Raw genomic sequence first — 15,954 nt, 5'->3', positions numbered from 1 at the left:
TGGAGCTATTCAGAAGCTGTCTGGACATGGTCCTTGGCAACCGGCTCTGGGTGTCCCTGCCTGGAGCAGGATGCTGGATCAGGGGGAAGAGGAGCTGGGGCTGCTTGGCCGGAGCAGGGAGGGCTCTGGGGTGGAACCCATCGCGGCGAGCACCCGCGGGGAGGAAGGCAGGGGAGGGAGCCCGGCGAGGACTGGGGTGCCCGTGCCGGGACCAGGGCCACGGGCACAGACGGGGCCTGGGGGGGTCCCTGGGACCCCGGCCCCACTGCTCAGGGCGAGGGTGGCACAGGCACGGGGGTCTCCGTCCCTGCAGGCTCTGGTGGTGGCCCTGGGCAGCAGCTCCGGGGGGCCCGGCTGGAGCAGGGGGCTGGACGGGGGGGGGACCAGGCGGGGCCCGGCTGCCACCGGCCCGTGTCTGTGAGCAGGGCGCGGGGCCGGGGAGGGCAGGGGCGGGGCGGTCCCGGTAACCGGGCGACCTGTGGGGTCCGCGGGCGTGGGGCCGGAGCGGTTCTGATAATCGGCGGGGCACAGGGCCGGGGTGGTCCCGGTAACCGGGGGTCCGCGGGCGCCGGGCGGGGGCGGTCCCGGTAACCGGCGGGGCACAGCGCCGGGGCGGTCCCGGTAACCGGGGGTCCGCGGGCGCAGGGCGGGGCCGGTCCCGGTAACCGGCGGGGCACAGCGCCGGGGCGGTCCCGGTAACCGGGGGTCCCGCGGGTCCGGGGCAGCGGTGCGGGGCGGTCCCGGTAACCAGCGGGGCACAGCGCCGGGGCGGTGCCGGTAACCGGGGGTCCCACGGGTCCGGGGCAGCGGCGCGGGGCGGGGCCGCGGGGGCCGCCGGGAGCCGCGTGCGGCCGCGTCCCGTCCCGGCAGCCCGCGCGCCCGGCCCGGCGCGTGGCGGCGCGGGAGATGGCGGCGGCGGGCGCGGAGGAGCGGTGGGGAGCGGCGGGCCCCGGGCCCGGCCCCGGCGCCCTGGGCCCGCTGCTGAGCCGGCTGCCCCTGGCGCCCGCCCCCCGGCGCCGCGCCGCCAGCCAGGCCCGGGCCGAGCCGCCGCTGCTGCGCACCAGCAAGCGGACCATCTACACGGCCGGGCGGCCGCCCTGGTACAGCGAGACCGGCGCGCCCGTCGACGAGGCCTTCGTGATCGGTGAGCGGCGGGGCCGGGGCCGGGCTGGCGGGGGGGAGCGGCGGGGCCGGGGCCGGGCTGGCGGGGGGGAGCGGCGAGGCCGGGGCCGGGCTGGCGGGGTGGAGCGGCGGGGCCGGGGGAGCGATGGCACCGGGGGAGAGACGGCACCGGGGCTGGGCTGGAGCTGGGACCGGGGCCGGGCTGGAGATGGGGGAGCGATGGGACCAGGGAAGCGATGGGACTGGGGAAGCGATGGGACCAGGGCCAGGGCTGGAACTGGGACTGGGACGGAGCTGGAGCCGGGGCAGTGATGGAGCTGGGGCTGGGCCGTGGCCACCGCGGACCCCCACACGCTGGCCCAGGCCTGTGCGGCGGCAGTGCCTCGGGGAAGACGACGGTGGCGACGCGGATCATCGAGGCGCTGGACGTGCCCTGGGTCGTGCTGCTCTCCATGGACTCCTTCTACAAGGTGAGGGCTGGGGCCGGTGCAGCGCCGAGCGGGGACAGTGCCCATGGGGCTGGGGCCGGTGCAGCGCTGAGCGGGGACGGTGCCCATGGGGCTGGGGATGCTGACACAGCGCTGAGCGGGGACGGTGCCCATGGGGACGGGGATGCTGACACAGCGCTGAGCGGGGACGGTGCCCATGGGGCTGGGGACGCTGACACAGCGCTGAGCGGGGATGGTGCCCATGGGGCTGGGGATGCTGGCACAGCGCTGAGCGGTGACAGTGCCCATGGGGCTGGGGATGCTGGCACAGCGCTGAGCGGTGACAGTGCCCATGGGGCTGGGGCCGGTGCAGCGCTGAGCGGGGACGGTGCCCATGGGGCTGGGGATGCTGACACAGCGCTGAGCGGGGACGGTGCCCATGGAGATGGGGACACTGGTGCAGTGCTGAGCGGGGACGGTGCCCATGGGGCTGGGGATGCTGGCACAGCGCTGAGCGGGGACGGTGCCCATGGGGACAGGGATGCTGGCACAGCGCTGAGCAGGGACGGTGCCCATGGGGACGGGGATGCTGACACAGCGCTGAGCGGGGACGGTGCCCATGGGGACGCTGGCGTGGTGCTGAGCGGTGACGGTGCTCGTGGGGCCGGGGACACCGGTGTGGCGCTGAGCAGTGACGGTGCCTGCAGGTGCTGGACGAGGGGCAGCAGGCGCTGGCAGCCCGCAGCGACTACAACTTTGACCACCCCGATGCCTTTGACTTCGAGCTCCTCATCAGCGTCCTCCGCAAGCTGAAGAAGGGCAAGAGCGTGAAGGTGCCGGTCTACGACTTCACCACGCACAGCCGCCGCCGCGAGTGGGTGGGTGCCGCAGGGGAGCCGGGAGGGCAGGCCGGGTGCTGCGGGGAGAGCCCCCGGGAAGGGGGGGACGCCTGCGGGGACAGAGCGGGGGATGTGGGGGCTGTGGGGCCTGGGAGAGCAAAGGGAGGGAGGGGCTGGGAGCCATCAGGTACGGGAGGGGTGGTTGGGGGTGTGGGGCAGGGAGGGAGCACGGAGACGCAGAGATGGGTGTGGAAACAGGGGCCAGTGCAGAATTCGGGGGGAGGCGTGAAGGAGTGCGGGGGGGCTGGGGGGCAGAGGTTTGGGGTGCTGGAGCAAGGCTCTGGGTCAAGGCAGGGTTGGGGTATCGAGTGCCGGGGCGAGAGGAAAGGCCCTTAAGGGTTGGGTGATGTAGGGTGGTCATGGGGAGTCCCACCCACGGCGAGAGCCAGCGCGGGTCGGGGGCTGCCGAGGTGCCGCCTGTGCCACGCAGGCGTTGCCGCAGCGTGCGGGAGCGGGGCAGGGCGAGCACGGCTCTTACCCGCCCGCAGAAAACGGTGTACGGGGCCAACGTCATCGTCTTCGAGGGGATACTGGCGTTTGCAAACAAGGAGTTGCTGAAGGTATCGCTGCCTGATGCGGCCGGTGGCTCGTCTCGGCGCGTGGCGCGGGAGGAGGGGTGGGGTGGGATGGGGTGGGACGGGGGTGGGCGCTGCCCTGGCCCAGCCCTCGGTGCTGCTGGGGCAGGGTGGTGGCTGCAGACGGAGACGTCGCGCTCCGCGTGCTGGCAGAGCACCTCGGCGTCGGAGGCTTCGCTGAACGCCGTGGCTGCGGGCGGTCAGAGCTGGCCGGGCTCTGGGGGCGGGCAGCGAAGCAGGGCCGGCGGGGGGTGCAGAGGGGGTGCTCACCCCTCCCAGTTTTCCAGCTCCTGGACATGAAAGTGTTCGTGGACACGGACTCTGACATCCGGCTGGTGCGGCGGCTGCAGCGCGACATCATGGAGCGCGGGCGCGACATCGTGGGCGTCATCAAGCAATACAACAAGTTTGTGAAGCCAGCCTTCGAGCAGTACATCGAGCCCACCGTGCAGGTCGCCGACATCGTGGTGCCCCGGGGTGAGACGGCGCAGTGCTCGCCAGCCCTGACGCGAGCGTCGCGAGCGGGTGCCCGGGATGGGGGTGGGCCGGCGTGCGCCTGACCCGGCTCCTCGTTCTGCTCTCAGGTGGGGAGAACTTCGTGGCCCTGGACCTCATCGTGCAGCACGTGCACAGCCAGCTGGAGAAGGTGAGGAGCGGGCTGACCCATGGCTGCTGGCGCGGGCAGGGAGGAGGAGGAGGCCTCCGCACGCAGAGCGGGGATGCGGCTGCTGCTGGAGCACCCCGAGGCTCGCGGTGCCGCCTCTCTCTTTACGACAGGTCTCGGCGCGGCTCTGGGGCAGACTGCGCTGCGACGCGGAGCTGGGGGCGTGGGGATGGGGCTGGGCACGGTGCCCACCCCGGCCTGGCCCGGCCTCGCTCGCCCGCTGTGCCCCTCGGTCCCGGTCCGCTCTGCGTGGTCTCGGCTGTCCCCACCGCGCTGGCCGCTGGCTGCGCCCCAGCAGCCGGCCCTTGCCTCCGGGCTGTGCCCAGCGGTGATTTCCCGTGGCTCCAGCCCCAGGGTGGGAGCGGGGGCCGGACCGGGGCCGTGTGGGGCTGCGCCTGGCCGCTGCGCTGACTGCATGTCCTTTCTTTCCCCTCTTGCTGCGCCGGATGACCGCTCTGCCGCCCAGCGCGAGATCACGGTCAGGTACGTGGGGACCCTGCCAGCCGCGGAGGGGCCGGCGCGGGGCCGGGGGGCTGCAGCACCCGCTCTCCTCCGAGTCCTGCCTCCGCCCCGTCCCTGCTGGCCGAAGCCTCGCTGAGATGCCCGAGCGTGGCGGCTCTTCCTCGGGTGCGGGGCGGCTGCCCTGCGTGCAGCTTCGTGGGGGTGGTCTCGTGGCCGTGACCGGTCCCATGGCGGCTGTGCTCGGTCTGCGGGAGCGGCTCCCTGCGCCGCTCCTCTCCCGTCCGGCAGCGTGGCTCCTGCCCCGGATGCTGGGTTGCCCCAGGCTGCTCCCTTCTAGGGGAGAAGCGTCCTGGCCAGCCCTCCCTGTGCTCTGGGGCTGCGTGTGGTCGGCCCCGAGCCCCGTCCCCCAGCGCTGCCCGCTGTCCGGGTCGTGGCTGGAGCGCTGCCCTGCTCTGACCGCCAGCAGCTGGGCAGCCCCGGCGCGGGGTGCGTGGCGAGGTCTGACCCCTGCAGAGCTGCTGCTGCCGCTCCCCGGGTGCTGCGGAGGCTGCTGGCAGCTGGGTTGGTGGTCGGGGGAGGTTCGCCCCGGTCTTACGGGGTGCTGCTGCTTCGGGGTCTCGCGCCTGGTACTGGACGTGGGGCTTGCGTGGGGATCGGGGCAGAAGGCCAGGCGCGTTCCGGTGCCCAGCCCGCGCGGCAGCTCTGCGGGAGCAGCCTGCCTTCGGTGGGGGGCCGGTCCCGCTCCAAGGGGTCCAGCGCGGTGGCTCTGTGCCGTGTGTGCCGTGTGCTCTGATCACTGCGTCCCTGCTGCAGGGCGGCTCTGGCCTCCGCGCACCAAGGGCAGCCCCTGCCGAAGACGCTGAGCGTCCTGGAGAACACGCCGCAGGTGCGAGGCATGCACACCATCATCAGGTAGGTCCTGCCTCCGCGGGAGGGCTGTGAGACGGAGGACAGAACCTGGTGTGGGTTCTCCCTCCGCTGCCCTTAGGGTGTCGGACAGAGGTGTCTTCCTGGAGCAGAACTGCTGAACGGAGCTGGCTCCAGCCTGCAGACGCCTTCGTGGCGACAAGACCTTGGTGCATCTGCCCTGGGGTGGCTTTTGAGCCACGGGCAGGCTTTTCTTACGATCAGAGGAGACCGGCTGGCTCCTTCCTAGCTGGAGCACAGGCGTAGTAGCTGGTGGCATGGGGTGAGCTGCCCTTGCTGCCCCTCTCCTGAGGCACTTGGGTCCAGAGCCAGCTCGCAGAAGGGATCGGGCTGCTGCGTCCATGGCTTTGCTGCTCACTCGATCTTTTCATTCCCCTTTTCTCCTGGGTGACGACAGCGTTAGTGCAGGGTCAAGAGCTGAATCCCGTGGGACCGCTAAGATGTGCAGCCTCTGCACGCGCTTCCGTCGCTGGGTTGTCAGACAGGAGGGGGGTGCTGACCTCGGGAGGGCTCTTCCCCTGCGCCCGCTCGCACCGGGCTGGCTGCCGGTGCCCGCGTCTCGGTTGAGAGAGCGCCTGGACCTCACGCCCACGCCTGGGCTGCGCACCTCCGTGTGGGAAGCAAGGTGTTCCTCCTCCAGGCTCCTCCCCGCCGAAGCGCGGGCTCCATGGCCGTAGAAGCGGTGGTGGTTCCTCGCCAGGTGATGCGGCACCGCGCGGGCGCCGGGCAGAGGCCTGCGCCAGCGCCCACCGGCCTCGCCCCAGGCTGTGGGCTGCAGCGGTGCTGAGGGCAGCTCCGGCTGAGGGACCCTGGGAGCAGGTCCGGCCGCGTCCCTGCAGCGTCTTCTTGCGCCGGGGCTCTGGCAGTGGCTTCCTCATGGCCCAGGCCGATTTCTTTGCTCATCTGCCGTCTGCGCGCTCGGTGGCAGACGAAGGTGGAGGGAGATCTGGGGCACGGCACCCGCGGCGGCTGGACGTGGTGTGCTTGCGAAGGAGCAGTTTTCCCTTGCCCGGGGTCGTGCGGGGAGAGATGAACGCAAGTCTTCATGCGGCTGCCTGCCTCGGCTCTGGCCCTCCCGTCCGCAGGCTCTGGCGCGGACTTTTGCCTGCGGCTCCTCCGGCTCCCTCGGGAGAGCCGGCAGCACGGCGCTGGCATGAGCTGCTCCCGGGGAACGCGAGCCTGGGCTGGTCCGCACGCAGGGCCAGGGCCGGGCTTGACCAGCCCTTGCCCGGAAGGGACGGCACCGCGGGCAGGCGCTGAGTCCTCTCGTCTGTAGCTGCTGTTCCCGTCCTCCTTGAAGCCTGCGTCCTTTTGCCTTGCCGGGAACGGCCTGTTGTGCCTCTGGCAAGCGTCTGATAACCCTAATCTGCTTAGACTCAGGAGCTGGCTCAGCTGCCCCGGGCAGGAGGGGACCAGACCCGTGCGGCTGTGGCTGGAGCCCGGCAGCGCTGCTGCTCTCGTTACCGGCGCGGCGCTCCCGGAGCCGGCCGGTGCGAGCGGCAGGGCTGTGGCAGGGCGGACTTTGCCTCCTCCAGATGGTAAATGAAAAATGGCACATTTATGAGGGGCGTTGGCTTGGCCTGTCAGCCACCCCCGCAAATCCTGCGCAGCCCAGGAACGCCGGGGGAGCTGAGGCAGTGCTGTCGCTGAGGTCTCTGAGCTGAGGAGCTCTGCTGGTAAAAAGTTCCCGTATTCAGCAACAGCAGGGCGGCTTGTATTTCTGGTGCTCGTAGGTGATACTTGGCAGCACTCGCTTCTGCGTGACTGCAGCGCGGTGTGGGACGGTTGGTGGTCCTCATGTGTCACCCTCCGGGCTTCCCCCCGCTCCTCCCTGCCTGCTGGCGTTCCCCTGGGCCCCCTGGAGACGTCCAGGCTGGCGGGGGATCGAGTGCGTGCCTTTTGCCAAGCTTCCTGCCCCGCCGTGCCTGGAGTCACCGTGTCTTGGCAAACCTGGTCGCTTGTCTTCGCGGTGGCTGCCGCCGTGCCGTCGGCCCCGGTCTGCGGTGGCAGCCCTCGCGGAGCGCTGGAGCTCCCGGCCTGCCTGTCGGAGCGACCTCGGCACGCCAAACCCGGCGTCTGCGGATGCGCCAGAGAGCCGGGAACCGGGTTTGAGGGGAAAACCCCCTTTTTCCATCCTGCCTTTCCCAGCGCAGCTTTCCTGGAGACAGCCTGTTGATCTCCGCTTGCCAGGCTGCCGCCGGCCAGCGTCGTTTCCCTGTTGTTCCACGCTGGCGGCTCTCCCGTGCTCCAGCCTTCTGTCTCCGAGGGCCCTCCTGGGAGGTTGTGTCGGGGCAGCAGACGCGCCTCTCACTGAGCGTAGTCGTGCAAATTCAGGCTTGGCATGTCGGGGAGAAGTGGTTTCCAGAGTGATTTTCTGTCACTGTGGAGAGGTGGAAACTGGAAAATAGTCCTGCACTGGAGTAGCTGAATGATTTGGTTGGTGATCAGGCTGAGGGTGGATGGTGGAGTAAGGGTATGGGTCATGTCTTCCAACTTACAAGATGCTTTGGTACTGGGTCCAGATTGCCAGAGTCGATGGGTCAGGACCCCGCAGCACCAGGACAGTCCTTGCTGCCCCCAGCAGCCCTGAGAGCCTCCACAAAACTTCTGGTCCCCGATCGCTTACTGCGGGAGGAAAATGGGCGCGGGGTCTTCTGTTGGCGTTGGGGGCCGTTTCCTCGAGCGCCCCGGAGTTACAGACACCCTGCAGCCGGGCTGTGTCCCGGTGCGCGTCGGTGGAGCGGGTCCGCTTTGTGCGGCGTCGGCGTGACTTCATCGCAGAGCTGCCACGACGAGGAGAGCGGGGCCTTGTGCGGCGCAGAGGTGGGCGTCTGGCTGTGGTCACAGCTGGTTTCAGGGTCAGTGCAGTGGGACGGGGTCTGCGGTGCCTGTAGAGCCGTGCGCTCCTCCCGCTGCCACCGGAGCACCTCGGGCTCTCTCTGCCACGGGAGAACAGCGTTCCTGTCCCTCCGCCTGCGCCTCGGTACCCGTGTGCTTGTGGCAGGGCTCGGGGACATCCCTGGTGGCATGGCATGGGTTACCTGCCTCTCTCAGCAAGTTTGCTCTGGCCCGAGCTGTCGGACTTTGTGCTCTGGCTGGACACGTCGTCCCGCGCTGGAGCTGGCCTTGAGAGGCGTGTGGCTGTCAGTGCTTCAGCGAGGGGCAGAGCGAGGCGCTCCGGGCGTGCTGGGGAGCTGCCAGCGCCGGAGGAGCCGGTTCAGATGTGAAACCTGCCCATGGTGAAGTTCCCTGGGGCCTGGATGCGATGGCTGCCTTTCAGCTGCAGACGCTCCTGTTCGTGAGCTGACACGGCGTTCAGGCTCCCAGCCGGGTGCTTGCTGGTCCCTGTCAGGCCACTGGTGCTTTTCTGCTTGGAGTGCCAGGGGAGATGGAGGTCCTCGGGTGCCGCTGGCTGCAGCGCTGCTGTGCCCAGCTGCGGGGTCCCGGCTTGCGGGGCTGCGCCTGCTGTCCCTGGTTCAGCGTCCTCTCTGCCGAGGCAGCGTGTGCCGTCGGGCTTCGCCTGGGCAGGGAGAGCGGAGCCCATGGGGTGACATGGCGGGGTGAGTGGGTGGCAGCGTCCCCGCTGGGACGTGGCAAGGTGACCGGGACGGCAGCGTCCCCGCTGGGACATGGCAGGGTGACTGGGACGGCAGCGTCCCCTCTGGGACGTGGCGGGGTGAGTGGGTGGCAGCATCCCCTCTGGGACGTGGCAGGGTGACCAGGATGGCAGTGTCCCCTCTGGGATGTAGCAGGGTGACCAGGACGGCAGTGTCCCCGCTGGGACGTGGCAGGGTGAGCGGGACGGCAGCGGCCCCGCTGGGACGTGGCGGGGTGAGCGGGATGGCAGCGTCCCCTCTGGGACATGGCAGGGTGACCGGGATGGCAGCTCCCCGCTGGGACGTGGCAGGGTGAGCGGGACGGCAGCGTCCCCGCTGGGAAGTGGCAGGGTGAGCGGGACGGCAGCGTCCCCGCTGGGACGTGGCAGGGTGAGTGGGATGGCAGCGTCCCCGCTGGGACGTGGCGGGGTGACCGGGACGGCAGCGTCCCCTCTGTGACCACCCCTGTGCCCCCTGAAGAGGCCGGAGCGCTCTCAGCACAGAGGCCCGCCCGGAGCGATGCCGCGCTCTGACCCCACGGAGAGGTTCTGCGCTGCTGCCGGGCGATGTCGGGGCTGCCCTCCCTTGCAGCACCCTTGCCCCTCGCGGCGCCGGCTGCTGCTTGTCCCCTGCGCGAGGAGAGGTTTCCTGGCTGTGGGCAGGGACGGCTGCTCAGCGCTCCGCGGCGCAGGGGCTGAGGATGCTCCTCCATCCCCGGAACGCCGTTCGGAGGCTGCGGAGGAACCTGCCCCTGCGGCAGCACCGACGGGCCCGTGCCCCCGGGTCGGGGCGGCCGACGGACGCTGCGCGGCCGCTGTGGGGCTTGCCAGGGCCGGCTGGCTGCGAGAGGCTGCCCGCGGAGGCAGGGCTGCTGCCGGGCACGCCGGGGGCTCGGCCAGCGGTGTCGGGGGCTTTCAGAGCTGCCATGGGGAGCGTGGGGGTGAAGCCCACCCATGGAGGAGCATGGGGGTGAAGCCCACCTGTGGGGAATGTGGGGGTGAAGCCCATCTGTGGGGAGTGTGGGGGTGAAGCCCACCCATGGGGAGCATGGGGGTGAAGCCCATCTGTGGGTGAAGCCCACCCGTGGGAGTGAAGCCCACCTGTGGGGAATATGGGGTTGAAGCCCACCCGTGGAGGAGCGTGGGGGTGAAGCCCACCCGTGGGGAGCATGGGGGTGAAGCCCATCTGTGGGTGAAGCCCACCCGTGGGAGTGAAGCCCACCTGTGGGGAATATGGGGTTGAAGCCCACCCGTGGAGGAGCGTGGGGGTGAAGCCCACCCGTGGGGAGCATGGGGGTGAAGCCCATCTGTGGGTGAAGCCCACCCGTGGGAGTGAAGCCCACCTGTGGGGAATGTGGGGGTGAAGCCCACCCATAGAGGAGCGTGGGTGTGAAGCCCACCCGTGTGGAGCGTGGGGGTGAAGCCCACCTCTGGGGAGTGTGGGTGTGAAGCCCATCTGTGGGGGTGTAGCCCACCCATGAAGGAGCGTGGGGGTGAAGCCCACCCATGGGGGAGCATGGGGGTGAAGCCCACCCATGGAGGAGCGTGGGGGTGAAGCCCACCCATGGGGGTGAAGCCCAGCCGCGGGGGAGCGTGCGTGCCGACAGCCCACGCCGAAGAGCCGTAGGCAGGGTGCCCGTTTCTCCGGGCAGAATGAATTTCCCGAGCCCTGCTGGGTGCCCCGCTGTCCCCAGGCCGCGTCGGCCGGGTGTTCTGGTCGCTGCCCAGCCCCGGCTGCGGAAGCGTCTCGGGATGGGAGCGGCTGTTCATCCCTCGCGTGAGCGCTGCTGGCTGGGCTGTCTGTCAGCGTGGTGAGATGTGAGAAGTGGCAGATGATGTCCCAAAATACAGAGTAAAAATACTCGGTATCCTTCTGCCTTTCCTGGAGTGTTGCCAGTCCCGCCTCTTCCATCTGGTAACTGGCAAATGTCTGCAGGGTTCCTTTGTTCCTTACGTTCTCCAGAAAATACCGGGCATCTAAGCAGGCTTTAGACACGGGTCACAGAAGGGGAACAGACTTCAGCCGCCTCTTGGTGACGGCAGTGCTTTGGTGTCCGTCTGCCTCTGGGTTCTCTCTCAGCCAGGGAGCAAGGAGCCCGTTCCCGACGGTTCTCCCGGGAAGTGGCAGTTCCCTTACAAGCTGCCACGTGTGCTTCAGCCAGAGCAGCCGTGGGCTGTGAGGGTCCTAGCGGGACATCGGTGGATTCTTTATGGTCAGGTTTTAGATGACGAGCAAGTCTCCGAACCTTCTGCTGTTCCCGCGGAGCGACCTCTTGCCGTCCGTACTTTGCCATCCGGCACGGGACGCTGACGGTGCTGGTGGAGGAGCTGCTCCGCGCGGCGCGGGCTGGGCCCGTCCCGCCTGCTGGGAAGCGAAGTGCCGGCGTGCTCGCGTCACTGCGCGCTGCGCGTCCTGGGAAGCGCCAGGTTCCGTGCGGCGGCCGCTCCTGTGCCATGAACCGGTCAGACCACGGCACGTCCGTGTGCTGGCGGTCCCAGCGCTCCCAGTGAGAAACGCCAGCCTCTCCCCCTCTGCCCCGGGGCAGCTCGCGTGCGCGTGCAGTTGGCGCGACTCCGTGGGGAGAAGGGTTCCTGTGAATTACAGTCCCGTTGTGGTTTCGGTCTGTTTTCTGTCTGTTTATTTTATTTTATTTCTCGCTGTCCTCAGCACTTCAGTGTTGCAGTGAGATAACTGCCAGGTATTTCAAAACCTGCCTGGTTCCGGGCAGTGGTTTAACTTGGTCCATGGACAGCGAGGAGCTGAGAACACCTCAGAAGCTTCCCGGTGGCCGGTGACCCGGCTGCTCCCGGCCGTGGTGTGGTCTGGCCTCTTGCGCGCTGAGGAGCGCCGGGAGCCGGCCGTCGCGCCGTGCTGTGCTCCGTGCTGGCTGCGCTCGCCTTCACCTCGTGCTCCCCGGGCCAGGCCCGTGCGAGGCGCTTGCCGCTTGCTCCTGAATTTCTGGTGCCCCGAGCACCGACGGAGCTGCCGGGCTCTGCTGCGCCCGCCCCCGCTTCGGCCCCCGCTCTTTCCACGCAGTCAGCAGTCGTGTCCTGAATCTCCAGCCGCACAAATCCCCGGCAGAGACTCGGCAGCGATCAGAGGCCGTGCTCGGAGCAGGCAACGCTGTGCAGGGCCAGGGTGCCCAGCCCCACCGAGCTGCTGATGCCGGGCTCGCCTGTGCCGTTGGCTGTGTTGACCACTCCAGCTAGCGCACCGTGCGGAGCCAGCTCTGAGCTGTCCCCTGTGTCCCCACAGACCCGTGCGGAGCCAGCTCTGAGCTGTCCCCTGTGTCCTGACAGACCTGGTGCAGAGCCAGCTCTGAGCTGTCCCCTGTGTCCCGACAGACCCGTGCGGAGCCAGCTCTGAGCTGTCCCCTGTGTCCCGACAGACCCGTGCGGAGCCAGCTCTGAGCCATCCCCTGTGTCCCGACAGACCCGTGTGGAGCCAGCTCTGAGCTGTCCCCTGTGTCCCCACAGACCTGGTGCAGAGCCAGCTCTGAGCTGTCCCCTGTGTCCCGACAGACCCGTGCGGAGCCAGCTCTGAGCTGTCCCCTGTGTCCCGACAGACCCGTGCGGAGCCAGCTCTGAGCCGTCCCCTGTGTCCCGACAGACCCGTGCGGAGCCAGCTCTGAGCTGTCCCCTGTGTCCCCACAGACCCGTGCGGAGCAGGTTATCAGGAGTAGTCAGCATGGATTCACCAAGGGGAAATCATGCCTGACCAATCTGATAGCTTTCTATGATGACATGACTGGCTGGGTAGATGAAGGGAGAGCTGTGGATGTTGTCTACCTTGACTTCAGCAAGGCTTTCGACACAGTCTCCCATGATATCCTCCTGGGGAAGCTGAGGAAGTGTGGGCTGGATGAGTGGTCGGTGAAGTGGATAGAGAACTGGCTGAATGGCAGAACTCAGAGGGTTGTCATCAGCGGCGCTGAGTCTAGTTGGAGGCTGGTGACAAGTGGTGTCCCTCAGGGGTCAGTACTGGGCCCAGTCTTGTTTAACTTCTTCATCAACGACCTGGATGAAGAGTTAGAATGTACCCTCAGCAAGTTTGCTGACGACACCAAACTGGGAGGTGTGGTAGATACACCGGAAGGCTGTGCTGCCATTCAGCGTGACCTGGATAGGCTGGAGAGCTGGGCAGAGAGGAACCTGATGAGGTTCAACAAGGGCAAGTGCAGGGTCCTGCACCTGGGGAGGAACAACCTCATGCACCAGTACAGGCTTGGGGTGGACCTGCTGGAGAGCAGCTCTGCGGAGAGGGACCTGGGTGTCCTGGTGGACGACAGGTTAACTATGAGCCAGCAGCGTGCCCTGGCTGCCAAGAAAGCCAATGGGATCCTGGGGTGCATCAAGAAGAGTGTGGACAGCAGGACAAGGGAGGTTCTCCTTCCCCTCTACACTACCCTGGTGAGGCCTCATCTGGAGTACTGTGTCCAGTTCTGGGCTCCCCAGTTCAAGAAGGATGAAGAGCTACTGGAGAGAGTCCAGCGGAGGGCTACAAGGATGGTGAGGGGACTGGAGCATCTCCACTACGAGGAGAGGTTGAGGGAACTGGGCTTGTTCAGCCTGAAGAAGAGAAGGCTGCGAGGGGACCTTATAAATGCCTACAAATATCTGCAGGGTGGGTGTCAGGAGGATGGGGCCAAGCTCTTTTCAGTGGTGCCCAGTGACAGGACAAGGGGTAATGGGCACAAACTGAGGCACAGGAAGTTCCGTCTGAACATGAGGAAGAACTTCTTCCCTCTGAGGGTGACGGAGCACTGGAACAGGCTGCCCAGGGAGGCTGTGGAGTCTCCTTCTCTGGAGATATTCAAGACCCGCCTGGACAAGATCCTGTGCAGCCTACTGTAGGTGACCCTGCTTCGGCGGGGGGGTTGGACTAGATGACCCACAGAGGTCCCTTCCAACCCCTACTATTCTGTGATTCTGTGATTCTGTGATTCTGAGCCAGCTCTGAGCTGTCCCCTGTGTCCCCACAGACCTGGTGCGGAGCCAGCTCTGAGCTGTCCCCTGTGTCCCCACAGACCTGGTGCAGAGCCAGCTCTGAGCTGTCCCCTGTGTCCCGACAGACCCGTGCGGAGCCAGCTCTGAGCTGTCCCCTGTGTCCCGACAGACCCGTGCGGAGCCAGCTCTGAGCTGTCCCCTGTGTCCCGGAGACTGCGCGGCACCGCACGGCATCCTCTGCGTTACCGACTTGCGTGATTTGCTGCGGGCTTTATGTCCCCCTGCCAGGGGAGCTGAACGCATTTCTGGGCCACGTGGTCCTTTCTGGAGAACACCCTCGGTCTTCGGCGAGCCCTGAAACACCAGTGGCGAGTGACTCCGCTCCCCGGGAGCGTCCAGGTTCCCACAGACTGCTGGCTGCTCCGGCCTTCCTCCGGAGCCCCGTGTGCCGTCTGCGGGGTGCAGCAGGGCCTCTGCTCATCTCACGCGGGCGTCCTCCCTCAACAGGAACAAGGACACCACCAGGGACGAGTTCATCTTCTATTCCAAGCGCCTGATGAGGCTGTTGATTGAACATGCCCTCTCCTTCCTGCCGCTGAAGGTGAGCAGCTCCTGCCTGGCTGCGGCCACGGCCGTGTGTCCCCGTCCCTGAGCCCCCCGGCCACGCGGCCACCCGGCTTCGTCCTCGCTCCCCTGCCCTGCTCTTTCTGCAGTCGGTCACTGTGGAGACGCCCCAGGGGACGACGTACGAAGGCAAGCGGTTCCACAGGCAGAGGGTGAGACGATGCCCGGGCCCTGCTCCCCACCAGCGCACGGCCGTCCCGCCTCGAGTCCCCACGGACTGGGGAGACCTGGTGGCTCCGGGGTCCGTCCCGGTGCCGGCACGCTGCCGGCGGGGCTTGTTCCCCGCTCCGTGGCGCGGGAGCTGACGGGGCGAACGCGTCCGTCCCTCCGCAGATCACAGGCGTGTCCATCCTGCGGGCCGGGGAGACGATGGAGCAGGCGCTCACGGCCGTGTGCAAGGACATCCGCCTGGGCAAGATCCTCATCCAGACCAACCACGACACCGGCGAGCCCGAGGTGAGCGGCGCCCGCGGCGCGTGGCACGGACCCCCCGGCGCGGCACGGCCCCCCCGGCGCCGCGGGGTGGGTGACCCCCCCCTTCCCTCCGCAGCTGCACTACCTGCGCCTTCCCAAGGAGATCAGCGAGGACTACGTCATCCTCATGGACAGCACCGTGTCCACCGGAGCGGCGGCCATGATGGCGGTGCGCGTTCTGCTGGTGAGGGGCCGGGGGGCGGGGGGCGCGCGGCCGTCCCGGTGCCGGCCGGGCGCTGACGGCTCGCTGCGGCAGGACCACGACGTGCCGGAGGACAGGATCTTCCTGCTGTCGCTGCTGATGGCGGAGATGGGGGTGCACTCCGTGGCCTACGCCTTCCCCCGCGTCCGCATCATCACCACGGCCGTGGACAAGAGGGTCAGCGAGGAGTTCCACATCATCCCGGGCATCGGTGAGGGCGGGCGGGGGGCTGCGGCGTCTCGGGGGCTGGCCCCCGGCCCCTCGCCCCCGCAGCCACGCTGGGGGGACCGGGGGGACCGCGGGGGGGCCGGCGCTGCCCTCGCCTCACGCCGTCCCCTCGTCCCGCAGGCAACTTTGGGGACAGATACTTCGGCACCGACGGCCCCTCTGCCTGGAGCGAGGGCGACCGCGTGGACTGCTGAGCGCGGGGGGCTGCCGGCCCGCGACCCCCCCCCGCAGCTCGGCCCCGCCAGCCCCCGGCCGAGCCCCTCGCTGCCCGCAGCGGCCGTTCCTCGCCGCCGGACCCCTGCCTGGCTGCCGCAGCCGTGGGTCCCTGAGCCCGGGGGGCCGCTCGCCCTGCCCCGGGAGGGGGGTCCAGGGCTCGCCCCCCCCCCGGGTGCTGGCGGGGCGCCGGGCAGCCCCCCCGCCGCGATCGGTATTTATTGGTATTTATTTCGAGGGGCTGCCCCCGGGCTCTCCTCGGGACCGGGGGGCTCCTGGAGGCACCGCCGGGCCCCCCCCACTCCGTGCGGCCGGACCGGGGCTGGCCGGCGGCACCGGGACCGGGACCGGGGGGTGTCGCGGTGTCCCCCCGCCCCGGGGCCAGCCCGGGCTCCCCCCATGCTCAGGTTCTTCTCGGGAGGGGCGGCGGGGTCCCGGCCCGTGCCCCCCCCCCCGGTGCTGGCTGAGGGGGCTCCGCCGCGCCCCCGGCCCCGGGCGCTGCCCCCCGCCCGCCTTCGTTTTGTACCCCAATAAAGGAGCAGCGCGACCGGCCGCGGTGCCGCCTCCCGCCGGGACCGGGCCGGGGGGGAGGCC

The 15,954-nt window shown here is 69.0% G+C and overlaps 1 protein-coding gene across 1 annotated transcript; it reads left to right on the top strand.

Annotated features, from left to right (window-relative positions):
* Positions 1-906: 906 nt before the first annotated feature.
* Positions 907-15,912, top strand: LOC142360655 (uridine-cytidine kinase-like 1). The gene is made up of 14 exons (XM_075415149.1): positions 907-1,144; positions 1,486-1,592; positions 2,258-2,428; positions 2,938-3,009; positions 3,312-3,501; positions 3,609-3,670; positions 4,155-4,171; positions 4,964-5,062; positions 14,127-14,220; positions 14,333-14,395; positions 14,577-14,699; positions 14,794-14,901; positions 14,974-15,130; positions 15,268-15,912. The coding sequence occupies exons 1-14, from the start codon at positions 907-909 to the stop codon at positions 15,339-15,341; spliced, it is 1,575 nt and encodes a 524-aa protein (XP_075271264.1). The 3' UTR covers positions 15,342-15,912.
* Positions 15,913-15,954: the final 42 nt, after the last annotated feature.

Source organism: Opisthocomus hoazin, chromosome 2 (assembly GCF_030867145.1).
Source record: "Opisthocomus hoazin isolate bOpiHoa1 chromosome 2, bOpiHoa1.hap1, whole genome shotgun sequence".
In the NCBI taxonomy this organism is placed as follows: domain Eukaryota; kingdom Metazoa; phylum Chordata; class Aves; order Opisthocomiformes; family Opisthocomidae; genus Opisthocomus; species Opisthocomus hoazin.
This window is presented reverse-complemented; position numbering and strand designations above follow the sequence as displayed.